Source organism: Pteropus medius, unplaced genomic scaffold (genome assembly GCF_902729225.1).
Source record: "Pteropus medius unplaced genomic scaffold, Ma_sr-lr_union100, whole genome shotgun sequence".
Lineage (NCBI taxonomy): Eukaryota > Metazoa > Chordata > Mammalia > Chiroptera > Pteropodidae > Pteropus > Pteropus medius.
Window position 1 is genome coordinate 848,158 of NW_024342475.1, and position 16,886 is coordinate 865,043.

The 16,886-nt window shown below is 50.6% G+C and overlaps 1 protein-coding gene across 2 annotated transcripts; it reads left to right on the forward strand.

Moving 5' to 3' along the window:
- The first annotated feature begins 698 nt into the window (after positions 1-698).
- Positions 699-15,379, forward strand: PVR (PVR cell adhesion molecule). Of its 2 annotated transcripts, none has more exons than XM_039866162.1 (8): positions 699-1,047; positions 5,017-5,394; positions 6,862-7,152; positions 8,018-8,135; positions 10,358-10,506; positions 11,364-11,486; positions 13,186-13,217; positions 13,672-15,379. In XM_039866162.1, the coding sequence occupies exons 1-8, from the start codon at positions 960-962 to the stop codon at positions 13,741-13,743; spliced, it is 1,251 nt and encodes a 416-aa protein (XP_039722096.1). In that variant the 5' UTR covers positions 699-959; the 3' UTR covers positions 13,744-15,379. The 2 variants fall into 2 exon arrangements, with proteins under 2 accessions (XP_039722096.1, XP_039722095.1); XM_039866161.1 differs by having other exon boundaries at positions 700-1,047; positions 11,361-11,486.
- The last annotated feature ends 1,507 nt before the right edge of the window (positions 15,380-16,886 follow it).

Genomic DNA, 16,886 nt, shown 5'->3' on the forward strand with positions numbered 1-16,886 from the left:
CTATTAAATGTAACAACTTAACCAATTTTAAGCACACAGTTTTTGCGCAAACATCACCACCATCCACCCTAGAACTCTTTTTATCTTGCAAAAGAGAAACTTGATATCCATTAAACAATAACTCCCCATTCCCCACCTTCCCCCAGCTCCTGGCAATCACCTCAATAAATATATATTGAATGAAGAATGAATAAATCATCATTCTCACCAACATTAGTATTTGAGGATAATTATAAAGCAAAAATAATAGTCGTTACTGCTACCGCTGCTGTTTGTTGAGTACAAACTACTGTATGTGCCAGGAACTGGGCTAAGTAGTTGTTTGTTTAAGCCTTATAAACCCTCTTGTGAGGTGGATACTATTATCATGTCTATTTTTCCGATGAGGGAACTGAGGCCCCCAAAGGAGAAGCAATTTGCCAGATATGAGCGGGGTTAAGCCCTGGGGTTAAGAACTCGGGATCTGTCCCGACTGTGGGTTTGACTCAGCTCTGTCACCAGCCGCCAGCTTTAGAAAGTCATTCATTCATTCATTCATTCATTCATTCATTCATGTATGCGTGCATTCAGCCCACACGTGTTTCTTGACTCTCTCTGCGTCTCTCACTTTCCCGGCGGGTCCAGTGGATACGCACGTATCAGAAGCTCCATCCGAGTCCCAATCACTTTCCAGGGCTGCAGCGCGCCCGCGCAGGCGCAGAAGGATCGGAGTCCCCGGCACGCACAGGGAAGCTGCGCCCAGGTCTATTCCTGTCGCGGCGCTGGAGGAGACAGGATAATTTAACCTTCCGCTCCGCCACCCCCAGGCTCCGGTGGCTTGCGGCCCCCGGGGGGATTCCTAGGCAGGACTTCAGGATCCGAACCAGTGGCGGCCGCGCCGGCAGAGCGAGCAGACGCCGGGCGAGCGAGGAGGAGGCGCGCCCCTGCCCGGCTGCCCAGCTGCCCTTAGGAGCCGCAGCATGGCCAGAGCCGCCACCTGGGCGTGGCCGCCGTTGCTGCTGTCGCTGCTGTCGCTGCTGTCGCTGTCCTGGGCGCCCGCGGGAGCCGGTGAGTAAACCCTCACAGTCCCTCGGCCCCTGCTTTCCCTGTCACCACCAACTCGGGCGCTCGGCCTCCTGGGCACCCCGAGGCTGAGCGCGCTGACCATCGCCCCCCAGCCCCCTTCTCCCCCCAGACCCCCTTCGCCCCTCAAAGCCTTCTCCCCAGAGTTGGAGGGACATGGGAATACCTGGAAAGCAGCTGGATTTCGGTAGGGTGAGGATCAGCCGAATGACTCATGAGACACTTCACCAGGCCCAGATCATGCTCCTAAGTCCCGCTTGTCCACTGATGGCTATAGGCGGGTGGGGGGGCGGGGCGCAGTAGCTCTAAGGGTGTGGTCATTCATTCATTCATTCATTCATTCATGTATGCATGTATTCAGCCCATACGTGTTTATTGAGCACCTACTATGTGCCAGGTGGTGTTCCAAGCACTAGAGATGCAGCTCTGAAGTCAGATAGCCCTGGGTTCAAAACAGCTTTAGGCATTAATACCTATGTGAGCTCAGGAAAGTGACCTAAGCTCTCTGTTCCCATAAAATGCCTTAGGGGTGAGGGAATCCTATCTCCCTCGTATGACTGGGGAGGATGCTGAGCAATGTTGAATGCACTCAGTAAAAACAATGACTAATAATTCGTGTAAACAGTGATAATACTTGAATGTAACCTTGGGGAAGCCAGAGCCACTCCGCTCAGCATTTCCCAGAATCTGGGTGCTTCTCCAGAAAAGAGGGTGCTGAGGTTTGAGGAGTTCACAGAGAGCCACTTGCTGCGGTCCAGCCACGACAGGATCCAGGGGGCCCCGAAGGTGGGCAAGGCGTCGGCACGGGAGACAGTCGACTACACAGCTCAGAGGCGGTGTGACACTGTTCCGTTTTATTGTGATTTGAGTACAACTTTTATACTTTTTATTTGGCATTTGATTATACTTTGTTGTTAAGGTAGCAGGGAGTTAAATTTCTGTGGTTAGGCGGAGCAGAAAATCTTATAGAGTATATTATTATTAATGTTCATGATTAACTAGTACATTTTTCTCTCAATCATTAGAACAGAACTACCTGATGGAACAATCTAAACTTTTAATTCTTATATCTATTACGTAAGATACAGTTTGATTTAAGTAAAGGTGATAGATGTATTCATAACAGCAAGCATTGGCTTGTGGGCAGACATTGTTCTTCTTTCTGCCTGAAGAAATCTTTTAAATGCTATTTGATTTATGCTATATCTAAAGTTCAAGCTGAACCTTTCTCATAGCTGTTCAAAAGTTTCCTTGGTGCAGTAATGAGGAAAATATTTATAAAAATCAGTTTTACAAAGCTGCTTTCATAAGCTAAGTTTCTGTTCCTTTGTTTTTAAGCACCAAGGAGATCCCGACCTAGCCAGCCTTTCTATGAAACTTAAACTACTATAAGGCACATGAATTCTATCTTTATTCACTACATGTATACTATCTTTATTATAAGCTTCTGAATAAGGCAAAGGAAGATCAGGTAATCTTTTCATACTATTAGCCCCCCTAGGTGGATACCAGAGTTTTCTATTTATCCACTAGGCCACAAAAGGAGGCCCTTCTATAGTAGGCACAGGCTTATGAGTAAATTTCTTATCCTTTACTAATTTTTCTACTAACTGCATGGGAACAGGAGTATAAACTGGTTCTAGTAATTCAGCTTGTTATAATATATTCATAATATCTTTAAGAGGCACGTCAAAAGGAATTTCCCTTAATAATTGTTCAAATAAAGGGTTTATGCATTCTGGACACGTCAGGGTGACCAGAGCTGACTCCATACGCGGGGAATTTACTATGTTTTCTTCAGAGCCAATTTTGAGGAAATCCATTTGTATAGCGTTTACACTTACAAGAATTTGTGCTACCTAAATTCCCCCTATTAATAGGATCATTTCTAAGAAACCAATTATCCCTAAACACATGCCACGTCCTCGTTCTTGACGATGCATTCCTTGAAGCCTCTGTCCCCATCTCCGGACCTTGTCACGCAGTAGGGTAGAAAGAGGACGCGGCAGCCACTGACCTAAAGCCCCTTCAGGAGAAACCCAGCATGAGTCCTATTGTGATCCCTTTTACAGATGAGGAGACTGAGGCACAGAGAGAAGTAACTTGCCCAAGGCGCCCAGCAGGAAGTAGCAGTAGCAGTGGCCAGGGTCCCCTCCACCAGAGCAGAAGAGCCCAGTGCCAGGGAGCCTGGGCGCAGGGTGGGCTAGGCCTGGCCTGGGTCTAAACTCAGGCTCTGCCCCTTGTTTGCTGGCCCGACCCTTCAAGGCTCACTTGCCCCCTCTGTCCAATAGATGAAAATACTAGTACATCTGTCATGGGGCTGTGGAAAGGGTTGGAGGAGGCCACACGTAAAGGAGCGGCTCAGTGCCTGGCTCGAGTGTGGTGGGTACACGGAAACATGCAGACAGGAAGACCACTGCACCCAGTTTCATCTTCATGGCAGCCTTGCTAAGGAGGAAATCACCAGAGAAGGAGACTTCCTTGCCCAGAGCTGCACAGCATGTCAGCGGTAGAGCGGGCATGGCATGCGAACCCAGACAAGCTGCTCACCGCTCCACAATTCCCCGTGTCCAGACTGTGCCCTCCCGCCGCAAAGCAGGCTCCGGGTACCCCTGCCCACTACTTCTCGGCTTCCTCTTCCTCATAATAATAATAATTATAATATTTGCCTTTTAGAGTGCTTGGCACGTGCATATAGATTTATACAGGTTTTAGCGCTTAGTCCTCTCAACAACTCTATTAAGTCGTAACCATCCCCATTTTACAGATAAGGAAACCGAGGCTCAGGGGAGTGAAACCACCTAAACAAAGGGCCGTTGCTAGTGAGTGGCAGGACTGGGGTTCAAATAACTCTACTCCTTTCCACCTCATTATCCTTATTATTATTACTAAAAATGCATAGCATCGTGTTTACTGATATCAATAAGAGCCAACATGCGTTGAAGACCTACTTTGTGCTGGAACCTTAGGCAGGAAGATTTTCATATGGTGGATTAGAGGTGGATTAGAGGTCAGGACTCTTGTGTGCAGGTGGCCCAGGTTCAACTCCCACCTCTGCCAGTTACCCTCTGGGTGGCCTGAAGCAAATGACTCTGGGCCTCAGTTTCCCCATCTGTAAAGTGCAGCTGACAGTAGTGTTCGCCTCAAGGAGCTGAGTTGAAAGACAGAGATGTGTGAAGCCCTCAGAACAGCCCCCAGTCTATGTTAGCAACCTGTGAGTGTTAAGTGTTATTAGTCCCATTTTAAAACTGGCGCAAAGCATCAGAGAGGTTAAGTAACCTGCTGAAAGCCTCACAGCAGAGGTCTGAAGGGATCTAAAACCCTTGAGCTACATACAGCTGCCTCCTTTCTTGTGTCAGGATCTCCTATAAACTTTCCCAAGCCGGCTCCACACAGAATAATAATAATAATAATAATAATAATAATAATAATAATAATAATATCATATTTTATGGATTCTAAGACCTAGAGTTTCTTTCCCTTTTCACTCCTCTAGATCAGAGTTGCTCTAACTACTGACGATGAGTCCTACTGTTAAAGACAGTATCACTTAAAATTACATCTTAAAATTGATGATGCCGGGGCAATTTAAAAAAAAGTCCAGGAACTGGGTAATGGTGATGGTCGCAAAACATCGTGAATGTAAGTGACGCCGCTTTAGAACGGTTTAAAGGGCAAGTGTAATTTTTAAGCACAATTTTAAAATTTGATGATGCTGAGATCAAGGAAATACAGTAATAGCAAAAAGTGCAATCATCATAGCCCAGTGAATTGGCACCGACCCGGTTGGTCCTGTGTCACTCTCACCCCTGCTCCGATCGGGACTTGACGCCCCTTTCCCCGCCCCGCCCCCCCACACACACACTCCCAAAGGGCTCCAGACCCCAGGGGGGCAGCCTCTTCATCCAGACCCGAGCCCAGGTCTCACCCCTCCCCACCCCTGTTTCCCCGCAGAATCCCAGACAGTCTCTGTGCTGGCGCCTCGCCAGGTGCGCGGTTTTCTGGGCAACAACGCTACGCTGCCGTGCAAGCTGCAGACGCAGGAGCACGACGTACGGGTGACGCTGGTGACATGGACGTGGCAGGACCTGGCGGGGCGCTCCCTAAGCGTGGCGGTCTTCCATCCGACGCAGGGCCCCAGCTACCCCTCGAACTCCAACTTCCCGGAGCCCGGTCGCTTGGAGTTCGTGGCCGCCAGGCCCGGCGAGGCGCTACGGGACGCAACGCTGGTCGTGCGGGGACTGCGCGCCCAAGACGAAGCCAACTACACCTGCCACTTCGCCACGTTCCCGCAGGGCAGCAAGAGCGCCCCTACCTGGCTCCGCGTGCTCGGTGAGCGGGGAGGAGGGGGGCGAATGGGAGAGGCGTGAGGGGCACGGGTGGTAAAGCGGGGTGGGCAGGGCCCGGGAGGGAGTGAGCTGTCCTCCAGAGCAAAGGTCCTGTGGGGACAGTAGAAGGCGGTAGGGCAGGGTTGTGGGGAGAAGCTTCGTGTGGAGGGGGTTGTGGGGTGGAGGGAAGGGGAGGCCTGCGTTTGCATCCCAATTGCCACTTCCGGCTTGGGCAAGTGGTTTCCTATCGCATCTTCCTTTGGTCACCTGTAACATAGGGCCGGTAGCAAGAGCTCTTCCCTCCGTGAGCTGTCCGGAGGGTCCCCGGAGTTTATCCAAGTCACCCGCTTAGAACGGAGTCCTTTGTGAGCTCCTGAGAGCTGTCAGCTGTAGTCACTCCCTTTGAGTGGAAGGGAGAGTTGAAACAGACTGGGAGGAGAGGGACACTTCCCCCAAGGGCACCCCAAGGCCCTTGAGAACTGCCCAGGAGTCAGGGGTTCATTTTCATGAGCACCAGAGAGACTACAGCAGGCCCTTCTCTTGGAAACTGAGTAAGAAGTCTCTGTGCCTCAGTTTCTTCATCTGTAAAATGGATATTGCTATGAGGATGACTAAGAGCTGACATTTTTCGCTCGTGTGCCAGAAACTGTCCCAGGCCTTGCATGAGCGACTCATGACAGGGTAAGTGCCTGGAGCAGCGCCCAGCACACAGCACCAGAGCAGAGGCGGCCCTGGTCATTTCAGCAAACCTGGGACTTCAGGTCTTATGGTTTAGGATGACAGTCAAAGAAAACCAGTAAATCAAGTGAAAGAGAAATCAGTAAATGAGAACCTAGGTAATGATGGAGAAGGGACCCAGCAGAGTATCAGGTCTGAGAATAAGCAGAATGATGGTTAAGAGATGGTCAAGATGGTTTTGGAGTCAGACAGACCTTGAGAGAAAGCCCAGCTCTGTCACTTACAACCTTGAGCCAATCACTTCCCCTCTTAACCTCCAGGGCACGGGCTCAGCCCTCCTCTCTGCCATGAAGCCTTCCCTAACTGCCCCCCGCCCTGACTCAGGCACCCCTCTGGGTTTCGCCATCTCAGCCTTGCCCACTCTGGGTTGTCACTGTCTAGAGAAGAAGTCTGTCTTCTCCTTGGAATGTACACTCATGGAGGCAAGGTTGGGGCTGTCTGAGCCATTGCTGGGTCCCCAATATTGCCCATCACAGAGCCAGGCAATGTATTCAATTACCGTAATAATATTTACTGAGCACTTATTATGTGCCATGTACCATTTTAAGAGCTTTGCCTGTGATCCTGTCATTATCCTCAGACTTGCCCAAGGCCATCCAACTGCTCAGGGCCAGAGCTAGAATTTGAAGCTGGCCATCCTGTACCCTCAATTAGCCATCTTCCTCTGCTGCCAAGACGTTTGTTGAATGACTACAGGTGAGGAATGACCTGTCCCTTTTGCTCCTCTCCCCAGCCGAGCCCAAGAACGATGCCAAGGCCCTGCTCAGCCCACTCAGCCAGGGGCCTGTTCCCGTGGCCCGCTGCACCTCCACGGAAGGTCGCCCGCCTGCCCAAATCTACTGGTCCCTGGATGGGAAGGCCAATAACAGCCAGGTGCCAGGGACCCTGCCTGGAACATTCACCGTCATCAGCGTATTAACCTTAATACCCACAAGCCAGGTTGACGGCAGGAATGTCACCTGCACAGTGGAGCACGAGAGCCTCGAAAAGCCCTTCCTGCTGCCTGTGACCCTCACTGTGCTCTGTGAGTGTGCCCAAGTGTGAGCGAGGGTGGGAACCCCTGCTAGACCGCCTCCGTCACGCCCCTGTGGCCTCCCAGTGCGGGAGTCGCCTTCTGCATGTTGTCTAGACTGCGCCCCCAATCACCGTCTGCTCTGACACGCTACATTGTCTACACCGGCCCTCCCAAAGAACTGTCTGCTTTGTCCCTTCAATGTACTCGTCAATCCTCTGTGCCCCAGTGTCATCTGCACTGGCTCAACTAAGGGCCGTGTCCTCTCGTCATTGTCTACACTGAATACTCCCCACCCCAGGCAGTTGCTACACTGATTCCCTCAGGCACTGTCTACACTGGAACCCCTCAACATTGTCATTGGGCCTGAGGGAGGAGGGGATCTACACTGACTTCCCCAATCACCGGGCCAAAAAAAAATAAAAACACTCTGTCTCGTTAGCCTTCCCCCAGGGGACTTTGAAATGTTTCTGTCAATCACGTTTGGGATGGATAAGCAGCCAGCTGATGTAGGGTCATCCAGGATTCTTTTCTGTAGGACTTGTCAGAGCCTTGAATATATTCTCTGTGCTCTGAGTGCCCAAGGGGCCTGTTCTCACAGGACGTCCAAGGCATGCCAGGAAATTGAGTAGAAAGAAAATCGAGTAGAGAGAGGCGAGTCCTGAGAAGCCCTCTCTGCACCCTGCCACCTCCCACCACACCGAGGGCTCCCAGGCTTCCATGAGGGGACCTGCTGCCCCAGACTCCTCGCAGGCCTCTCCATCTTGGGCTGGTCCCCAAACCCAGAGGCCTTTTCCTGTTGTGACATGAGTCTCACATCTCTTTAAGCCCCTCTGAAGGCTCCCTGTCTCTGAGCTTGCGTATCTGTTTCTCCCAGACCCCCCCGAAGTCTCCATCTCCGGCTATGACAACAACTGGTACCTCGGCCAAAGTGAGGCCACCCTGAACTGTGACGTCCGCAGCAACCCAGAGCCCACAGGCTATAAATGGAACACGTGAGTCCTGGGTAGACCTGGACCCTGGTCTGAGGGAGGAGGAGCTGGGGGCCCAGACTCCCTGGTCTGAGGGAGGAGGGGAGACAGGAAAGTAAAAAGAGAGGAGAGAAGTCGACTTGGGCCCCAGAGAAATTTCTGCATTGCGCACGCAGAGGTTACAAGAGGTATTGGTCCAGGCTTGCCGATACACCTGTTCTTCAGGGCGTGCCGCCTGCTGCGTGCCAGGTACTGAGCTCATCCCGTGTGATCCTCACACTCGGGCACAGTCAGCACGATCGACACGCCCAGCTTAAAAATCAGCCGGGCCCCAACAGGTGCCATCATTTGCCCTGGACACACAGCCATGAAGGCACAGAGGCGGCTCTCCAATTGGCATCTGACTCCAAACCCAATCCTCTTACTTCGGGCTGTGTCACCCCCACAGCCACCTGGGTCATCTCCGAAGGAGCGAATCCTGCCCCTAGTCTGTAGACGAGCACGTTGAAGCACAGAGCAGCCCGAAGATTTTCTCAAACTCGTATCAGTGCTGGGGTTAAGCGTTAGGGAAGAAAAAGCCAGAGGGGTAAATTGTTTGACGTGATTTTTATGAGGCCTTTTTCCTTATTACAAAAATAACTCACGATCATTGAGGAAACTTAAGACGAGACAGTTATAAAGAAAAAGAAGAATGTTGCACCTAGAGTTCAGTGTACCCAGTCACCTCCAGAAACATCCACTGTTGCCTTTTGTTATATATCCTTCCTGTCCTTTTTCCTCTGTGTTTCTAAACAAAAAAAAAAAAATGTGCTTTCTGCAATTTTGAAGCTTTTCCTCTATCTCATGAACACCTTTCCATACGAAAGCACAGAGATCCACATTCCCGATTTCCCCATCATTTTATTGGGAAAATTTTCAAACATACAGAAAAATTGTAAGAATTTTCCAGCGAACACTCAACAACCCACCACATAAATTCTCCCACTGACATTGTGTTGTTTTATCACGTTTCTGTCCGTCGGTCCATCTCTCTCTCTCCATTCACAGAACAGTCCTGATCTTCTGTGCGTTTCAAAATGCCCACAGCCCGTTCGTGATGCTGTTGGGATTGCGTCAGAAGCGCATGACATCGGTTTTTTAACCGATCCCGAACGCAGAAATGAAGACGCTTTCTCATTTCACCTACGCAAATGCCGTGGTGGTGACCGTACCTGTCCACCATCCTCTGGGTAGTCACAGTCGTTTCTCTATTGTCCGTCAAAGGAGTTGTTGGTCATTAGTTTTCCATAGGTGTCAACAGATGGCACCTTTACGGTCCTGCCTCAAAGCACCGCGATGCAGGCTCATGGGGCAGGTTTCCAGCCCAGCTCTGTAGACGCCCGAGTCTCTATGCCTCTCTCTCCTCCATCCGTTAAACCAGTGTTTCCTGACTGCTTACTCTGTTCCCAGTGCTGTTGTCCAACACGCCTTGGTAAATAAAACAGACCAGATTCCCTCCCCGCGTGGGGCTTCCACTCCAGCTTTGGTCGGGGGGAGGTGGGAATAATAAGATAACATCATACGGTACATACTGCTGTGAGAAGACAAAGTGGCCAAGGAAGGTGTCACTAAGGTGACGTCAGAACAGAGGCCTGAAGGAGATTGAGGGCGAGCTGTGTGGGTGGCTGGAGGAGGGCATTCCAGGCAGAGGGAACAGCGTATGCGAAGACCCTGAGGTGGGAGCCTAACTGGATTATTCAAGGGGCGGGTTGCAGATCCTCTGGTCAGGGGTGTCGTGGGCCAGCTCACGTGGGACCTGTGGCTGTGGTCATGACTTTGAGTTTACTCTGAGTGAGGTGGAAGCCGCGAGAGGGCTGTGAACAGAGAAGAAATGTGAGCCGACTTCGTCCTAATAAGATCGCTCAGGCTGCTGAGTGGGAACAGAGTGGGTGGGGGACAAGGGTGGAAGCAGGGAGCCCAGTGAGAAGGCAGCCACAGTGACCCAGGAGTAGGGGCATCAGACCAGGGCGGGGGCCATGGGAGCCCTGGGGAGTGGCCAGATTCTAGATAGATTCTGAAGGTGTGACAGACAGGATCTGCCGATAGGTTGAGTGTGGACGTGAGAAGAAGCCGGGGGAACTTCAAGGTTGCTCTCAACTTACAGATGCTGTGCGGGTTTCAGTATTATGTCATCGAGTGAGTTCTCGATCACCTGTCACTGTAGGCCTTCAGCAGAGGCCACCTCTTCACCTATCTGTGTCTCCCAGGTCGATGGGCCTTCTGCCATCTTCTGCCGTGGCCCACGGCACCCGGCTCCTCATCCATTCCATGGACGAATCAATCAACACGACGTTCATCTGCTCTGTCACCAATACCGTAGGGACTGGGAAGGCAGAACTGACTGTCGTGCTCAGAGGTGAGGAGCCCCCCGGGTGAGGAAAACAGAGGAACCGAAGGAGTCGGTGACAGCAGGATTCGCTCGGAGGGAGGAGTGTGGAGTTTGGAGGCACCTGGGTGAGGGAGTCCCCGGGCCACAAGAATGCTCCCTGACTCCCGTCCTTCTCCTGCCCCCTCACGAAAGGACCAACAGGCTCAGCTTAGTCTGTTAACCCAACATTTATACAGTCGCCTGGGTAAACCCCTCTGCAAAGCCAGGCTGGGTAGTTAGTTGTGTGGCGCCTCTTCCCCAGGGACTCAGAAAGGGCTTTCCGGGTGTGTGAGGCAGAACTCTATCGGTTGCAATTAGTAGAAGCACAACTCAAAATAGTCCAAGCAAAAGGGGAACCTTATTGAAAAGCGCCTTCAGATTCATGTGTTCCAACTGAATAACCCAAGAACTTTTCTTTACCTCTCTTGTCTCTGCTTTTCTCTACGCTGGCTTTATTCTCAGGCAGACTGTCCCCTCAGGGAGGCAAGATGGTGTTCAAAGCTTATGGCTCATATCCCACTGGTTTAATAACCCCACGGGAAAGAATGCAGCACGTTCAGTAGCTCTAGCCAAAGTCCCAGGGCTGGCTCTCATTGGCTCAGCTTAGGTCACAGCTTCCTTACAAACCAATCACAGCAGCCAGAGAGAATGAAATGCTCTGATTGGCCAGCCCTGGATCAAAGTCCCATCCTAGGAATCAAAGTGTGTGTGCGAACTGCTTCTCATAGACTGAGGGAGGCCGAGTGATAGCTTCCTAAAGGAACGATGGATAATGTTTGTGGGGAAGGCAAAAACCCCAAAAGTCTCTCCATCTAAATCCCTGCTTTCTTTTCCTCTTCCAGCAGAACCTCCCACGGATCCGTCACACCAGGCCTTGTCCTATAAGTATATCATCATCATCATAACCGTAGTCCTTGCTGTGGCTGTGTTCATGTCCCTTATTTTTCACCGGCGGTTGCGACACTTCTGTAAGTCCCCTCCTCTTTGGCACATCCCCGTCTTTCTGCTGTGAATAAACATCACCACGGCTGCCATAATTGAGAACCTAGTATGTGCCAGGCTCTGTGCTAAGCCTTCCACACGGCAGCCCCTCATAACTCCTCACCCCAACAGCATGAGGTTCCGCATTTTATAGGCAAAGGTGCTAACACCGGGGAGTCTGGGTCATTGGATCCCTGATTCATTTTGCAAATATTTAGGAAGTCAGGGCACATCCTCTAGGGCCTCAAAGTAAGGACTTTGGCTTGTAATCCAGGTGACACAGGAGCCCCTGCCACATGGACGGAGGACAGATTGAGACTTAACCCCCCAGCTTTCCTCCATCTGCCTTGCTCAGGAGTGACGCTGTAGCTGCTGTCACTGAAAGGAGGGGGGTGGCAGGAACTGGCTCTAAAAAGGCCTGGTGGCCTCTCACCTCAGGGGCTTTGCACAGGTTGTTCCCCTGGCCGGAGCACCCTCACCGTGGCTTTTTCTGATGAAGTCCTTTGGCTAATTCTGTAATCAAAAGAGCTGTAATTTGCTGAGCACTTTCTGCGTGCCAGGTACTTTCTGGGCCCAGCCCCCATGAGTGCTCACAACCACCCTACAAAATGAATCCTACCGTGAGCCCCTTTACAGATCAGGATATGTTACCTGCCAACCGGCACACAGCTGGACAGTCAGGAGTAGAAGGCAATTATGTTGGTTACAAAGCTGGTTGCCTCAACCACTGAATGAAACTGCCTCCTCACACCCCAGCAGGAGGACCCCTCCTCCAGGAAGCCCTCCCTGATCCCTTAGAATGAGCCAAGCACCTGCTCTGAGCTCCCTCATTCCATCCTTGCCCACTCTGGGACGTTACTCTGGGACATTACTCCGTAGGGACTCGTCTGTCTTTCCAGTGGACTCTGAACCCCAGGAGGGCAGAGCTAGAACTGTCATGGTCACGGCTGTTTCCCCAGCACCACCTGCCATTGGACCAGGCACATAAGGGGGCCTATAAGGAAATGTTTGCTGAATGTGTCATCTCCAGAGCCGGACTGCCTGTGTCCAGGCCCCCGCTCTACTGCTTTATTAATTGTGTCACCATGGGCAAAGGACTCTCCGTGACTCAGTTTCCTCATCTGTGAAATGGGAGTAACTGTACCTGATAATTCAGGTAAAGCACTAGCACAGCATTTGGCACATTGTAAGCCACAGCCTAAGTCTCTGTAAGCTGTGATTATTATTGCTATTATTACTATTACCATTATTATTAATATAAATTGTCTGAGAACAGGGGTTTTTGTTCACAGCTATATCCCCAGCTCCTAGAATGCGCCTGGCACAAAGTAGACATTTACTCTCTGCCAAATAAATTCCTGTTTGATGGTTGAGGAAAGCGAGGCACAGAGAGGTTAAGTCCATGATCCAAGGTCACACAGCTCCTAAAGGGACCGAGCCGGAATTTGAACCCTTCCATCTGGATCCGGAGCCCGTGCTCAATAAATACTTATTTATACATAATACCTGGGTAAAGCATATACCCCAGTCCTGTTCTACAAATGTCTAAAGCACTATGGGAAGAGGCACCCTCATATCAGCGGAGCTGGGACTGAGAATTTCAGAGGCCGTGCCACCCACAGGTGTCTCTGCATGCCTTCCACCATTGTCATTCCTCCCTGACAACTTCTCCTCCTGTGTCCCCAGGTCGGAACAAATGCAGATCCTCTGCTAATGACGTAAGTATGTGTGAGTGGGGAGGCGCAGTGGGGGGGAGTCTGCCTGAAGCACAGCCTAATGGCTGTGGGCTTTCCCAAAGAGGGGACAGATGTCTGTGGACACCCACATTGCTTAACCGGAAGCCAGCATGGCATCAGGAGCGCGCTCCTGTACGTTTTCTCCGAATGCCCTGAGCAGCGGTTCTCAAACCTTCCTGCCAGGCAGAATCCCCTGTAAGGTCTGTTGAAATGCAGGTTCCCAGGCCCCGTCCCCTGAGAGTCTGGGCTGCTGGGTCTGTGCTGGAGCCTGGGATGTGCATTGTCATAAGGGCCCCTTCCCTCCCCAGTCATGACCTTGAGTAGTGCTATTCTGGTTCTCAGGGAGATGGGAGGGGGCGGGCCTGCAGCTCTTTACACTATGGGCTTCAGAGGGCAGATTTTGTTTGAGGCTAAAGTTTGAATCTCCCCTTTCTAGAGGGTCATCTATTCAGCTGTGAACAGTAATGCCAGCTCTCCCCAAGATCTGCCGACAGAGGGCGCACAGTGACAGCATCGGGACTAAATGAAGGGAGATACCGGAGCTGGTGAGGACCCGACCTTGAAGCTGGACTCCGCCCAGCGGATGACGTCTCCTTCCAAAGAGCTGGACCACCACCTCTGTGCCATATCTCAAGATATCCCCACTGTTGTGCAGTGCGCTGTGTGGGTACAGGTGTAGGGTCCCCAAGACCACACTTAGGTTAATCTATTCACTAAGGACTCGCAGAACTCAGGAAAGCTGCTTATACTCAGGGTTACAGTTGATTACACTAGAAGCATCAGATTCGAGTCAGCAATGTGAAAAGGCAGGGCCAAGAGAGACCTGGCACTCAAGGCCTCGCCCAGCGGAGTCGTCGGACAATAGCACTTACTCCTCCCGGCGGTGACACGTGACAACACACATAGAGAGGACTGCCAACTGGGGATGCTCCCCCCAGACTTGGTTTCCAGGACTTTTATTAGGGGTCAACCACAGAGATACAGCTGACCGCCCATGTAGCTGACCTTGGTCTCAAGAACCTCGATAGGTCAAACCAATATTATATGGCCCGAGACCCCACCATAAATCACGCCGTCAGCCTAGACTATCCAGTGCGGCCCACAGCCTCAGGTAAACAGAGGCTGCCGTCACCAGAAGAGAAACAGAGGCTGGAACTCAGCGGCTCAGGGCTGTCCGAGGAGTAGGAATAACTGCCAGACGTGAACTTGGAGGTTATCAGTTCTGGGCACCTTCCGCCAAGACCCAGGACCTGGGAGAGCATCTCTGTCCCCACCAGTGATGGATGCCCTGGCCTGTCTGTCGGGGAAGGATCTGCGGATTCCACAGAGCCGGAAGTCGAGAGTGGACCCCAAATATTGGTATTGGTGTTGTATAAGACGGAGAAAAAAATGCAATTATTCGTATCAGAGGATGGAAGTGAGAGGGTCTGGTGGAGATCATGGAAAGGCTGAAATACCCCAAACTCTCGCTCCACACCGCTCTGCGTGGAATAAGGGGAGAAGGATTCAAGCCGATATCATCCCATCTCAAGTGTCTTCGAAGTCTGGGAAACCTCTGGGTTGCAAATTGCTCTGGGTGAGGATGCCTGTGCTACTGAAAACTATCTTAGTGAAAAACTAAGAGGAGACCCAGGAATTCCACGCCTAGGCGGTGACCCAAAAGAATTGAAAACGGATCCAAACAAATACTTGTACACAAATGTTCATAGCAGCGCTATGCACAGTAGCCAAAAAGTTGAAATAACCCAAATGTTCACCAACAAATGAATAGATAAAAATACAAGCTGGTATAGTTATACCGTGGAATATTATTCAGCCATAATGAGAACATTATGCTGAGTGAAAAAAGCCAGACACAGAAGGCCACGTATTGTAGGATTCTATTTATATAAAATGCCCAATATAGGCAAATCTACTGAGACAGAAGAGAAATCACTGGTTGCCAGGACCTGGGGGAGGAGGAATAGGGAGTGACAACTTAATAGGTCCAAGGGTTCCTTTCAGTGTGATAAAAATGTCCTGGAAATAATGGTGACAGTCGCACGGCATTGTGAATATGCTAAATGTCACCGAATTGTGCACTTTAAAATGGCAAGTTTTGTGTATGTTTTACCACATTAAATTAATAAGTTAATAAATTAAAACCTTTAAATTCTTATAGAAAAAATATTTTTTCATTTCCCGGCTCTTCCCGGCAGAATTTTCAGAAACTAATTAAATTCACGAAGGGAAGGATGGGCGAATTGTTAAAGAAAAGCATAATATTCTAACTATTAAGGGAAAAAATTGTTCAACGATACTTAAGCACGATAAAGCAGACTTTATTCAAGGGGAGGGGGCCGTGGCCATAGGTGTAGGGACCACTGTCATGGGATTTTGCAGTAAAGGAGAGAATGGACTCAATTCCAAATATAGGATGGGCAAGCAAGAATTTGTAGCTAAGGAGCAGGGTGGGGGGCTGTGAATGGGAAATTACTCAAGAGGAAGTATCAGGGGGAAGGGAGGGACTCTGGGTAAACTTACCCAGTGTGATTCCTGCTGAAGGCAGGCGGGGTGATCAGATACCACCCCGGGGCGGGGGGGTGGAGGGCGAGGAACTTGATCAGATATCAAAAGTAATCAGATATCAAGATATCTGGTTAAACTGACTTACGATTCTTCCTACAATTGGGCAGAGATGAACACAGAAGTCCAAATTCAGGCCTAGTTGGAAAAGAGTAGACTCCAGTCACTGAGACTCTGTCAGTATATAAAAACGCGAGGGTGAGGGTGCTTCAGGCACCAATAGCAGAAAGCACGCACCACCACCCCACCCCACCACCACCCGGGTGGGGTTTTAAAACAAGAATCCGGGTTATCTGATTCGACTCCAGGCATCACATGCAGAATTCAGCTCTGCTTGTCTGCTGTTTCTTGTTTTCCTCCACATACTGGCGTCATCCACAGGCGGATGCCAAGATGGCTGCTACTTTGGGGCCATTGCAGCCAGACCAGGACTTGGAGAAGCAGCCCACCCCATCCTGGGTGACCTTCCTTAGCAGCTTCCCCTCGAGTCTCATTGGCTGATACCGCCCATCATTCAACCAATCCCTGGCCAGAACAATGGGATCACCTGGGAGGCTTGCACCAATCAGGACATGCCCTCTGGAGCTAGGGAGACAGGAGGATGAAGGCTGCATGCAGGACAGCAGATGGAAGCCTGGACCTCTGGTATTAGCAGCTCTCTTTGGATAATTGGAGGATGGTTGAATTTTATTCTCTTCTTTTTGAGTCCATACTGTCTAAATTTCTATAACTTTTAAAATAATGCAAAAGGAATCAAAATCAGGGAGACAGAGAGAGGGAGGAGATTCAGCAACTGGAAAATCCAGAATAAATAAATGGCTTCTGCGCTGCCCGGCAGTGCTTACAGAGTGGGGTTTATAATGGCAACAGAGCCATTTGCAGTCTGGTTGTTCAGACACCTGGACACCCATGGGCCACGACGCCTTCGAGGTAGTTCAAAGCTTAGATTTCTCTCTCATCCCAACCTGGAGACTCTGGAAGATGCCATCAATTCTAACAATCTGATGATGCGTGTCCGGAAAACACACACACACACACACACACGCACACACACACACACACACACACACACACACACACACTGAT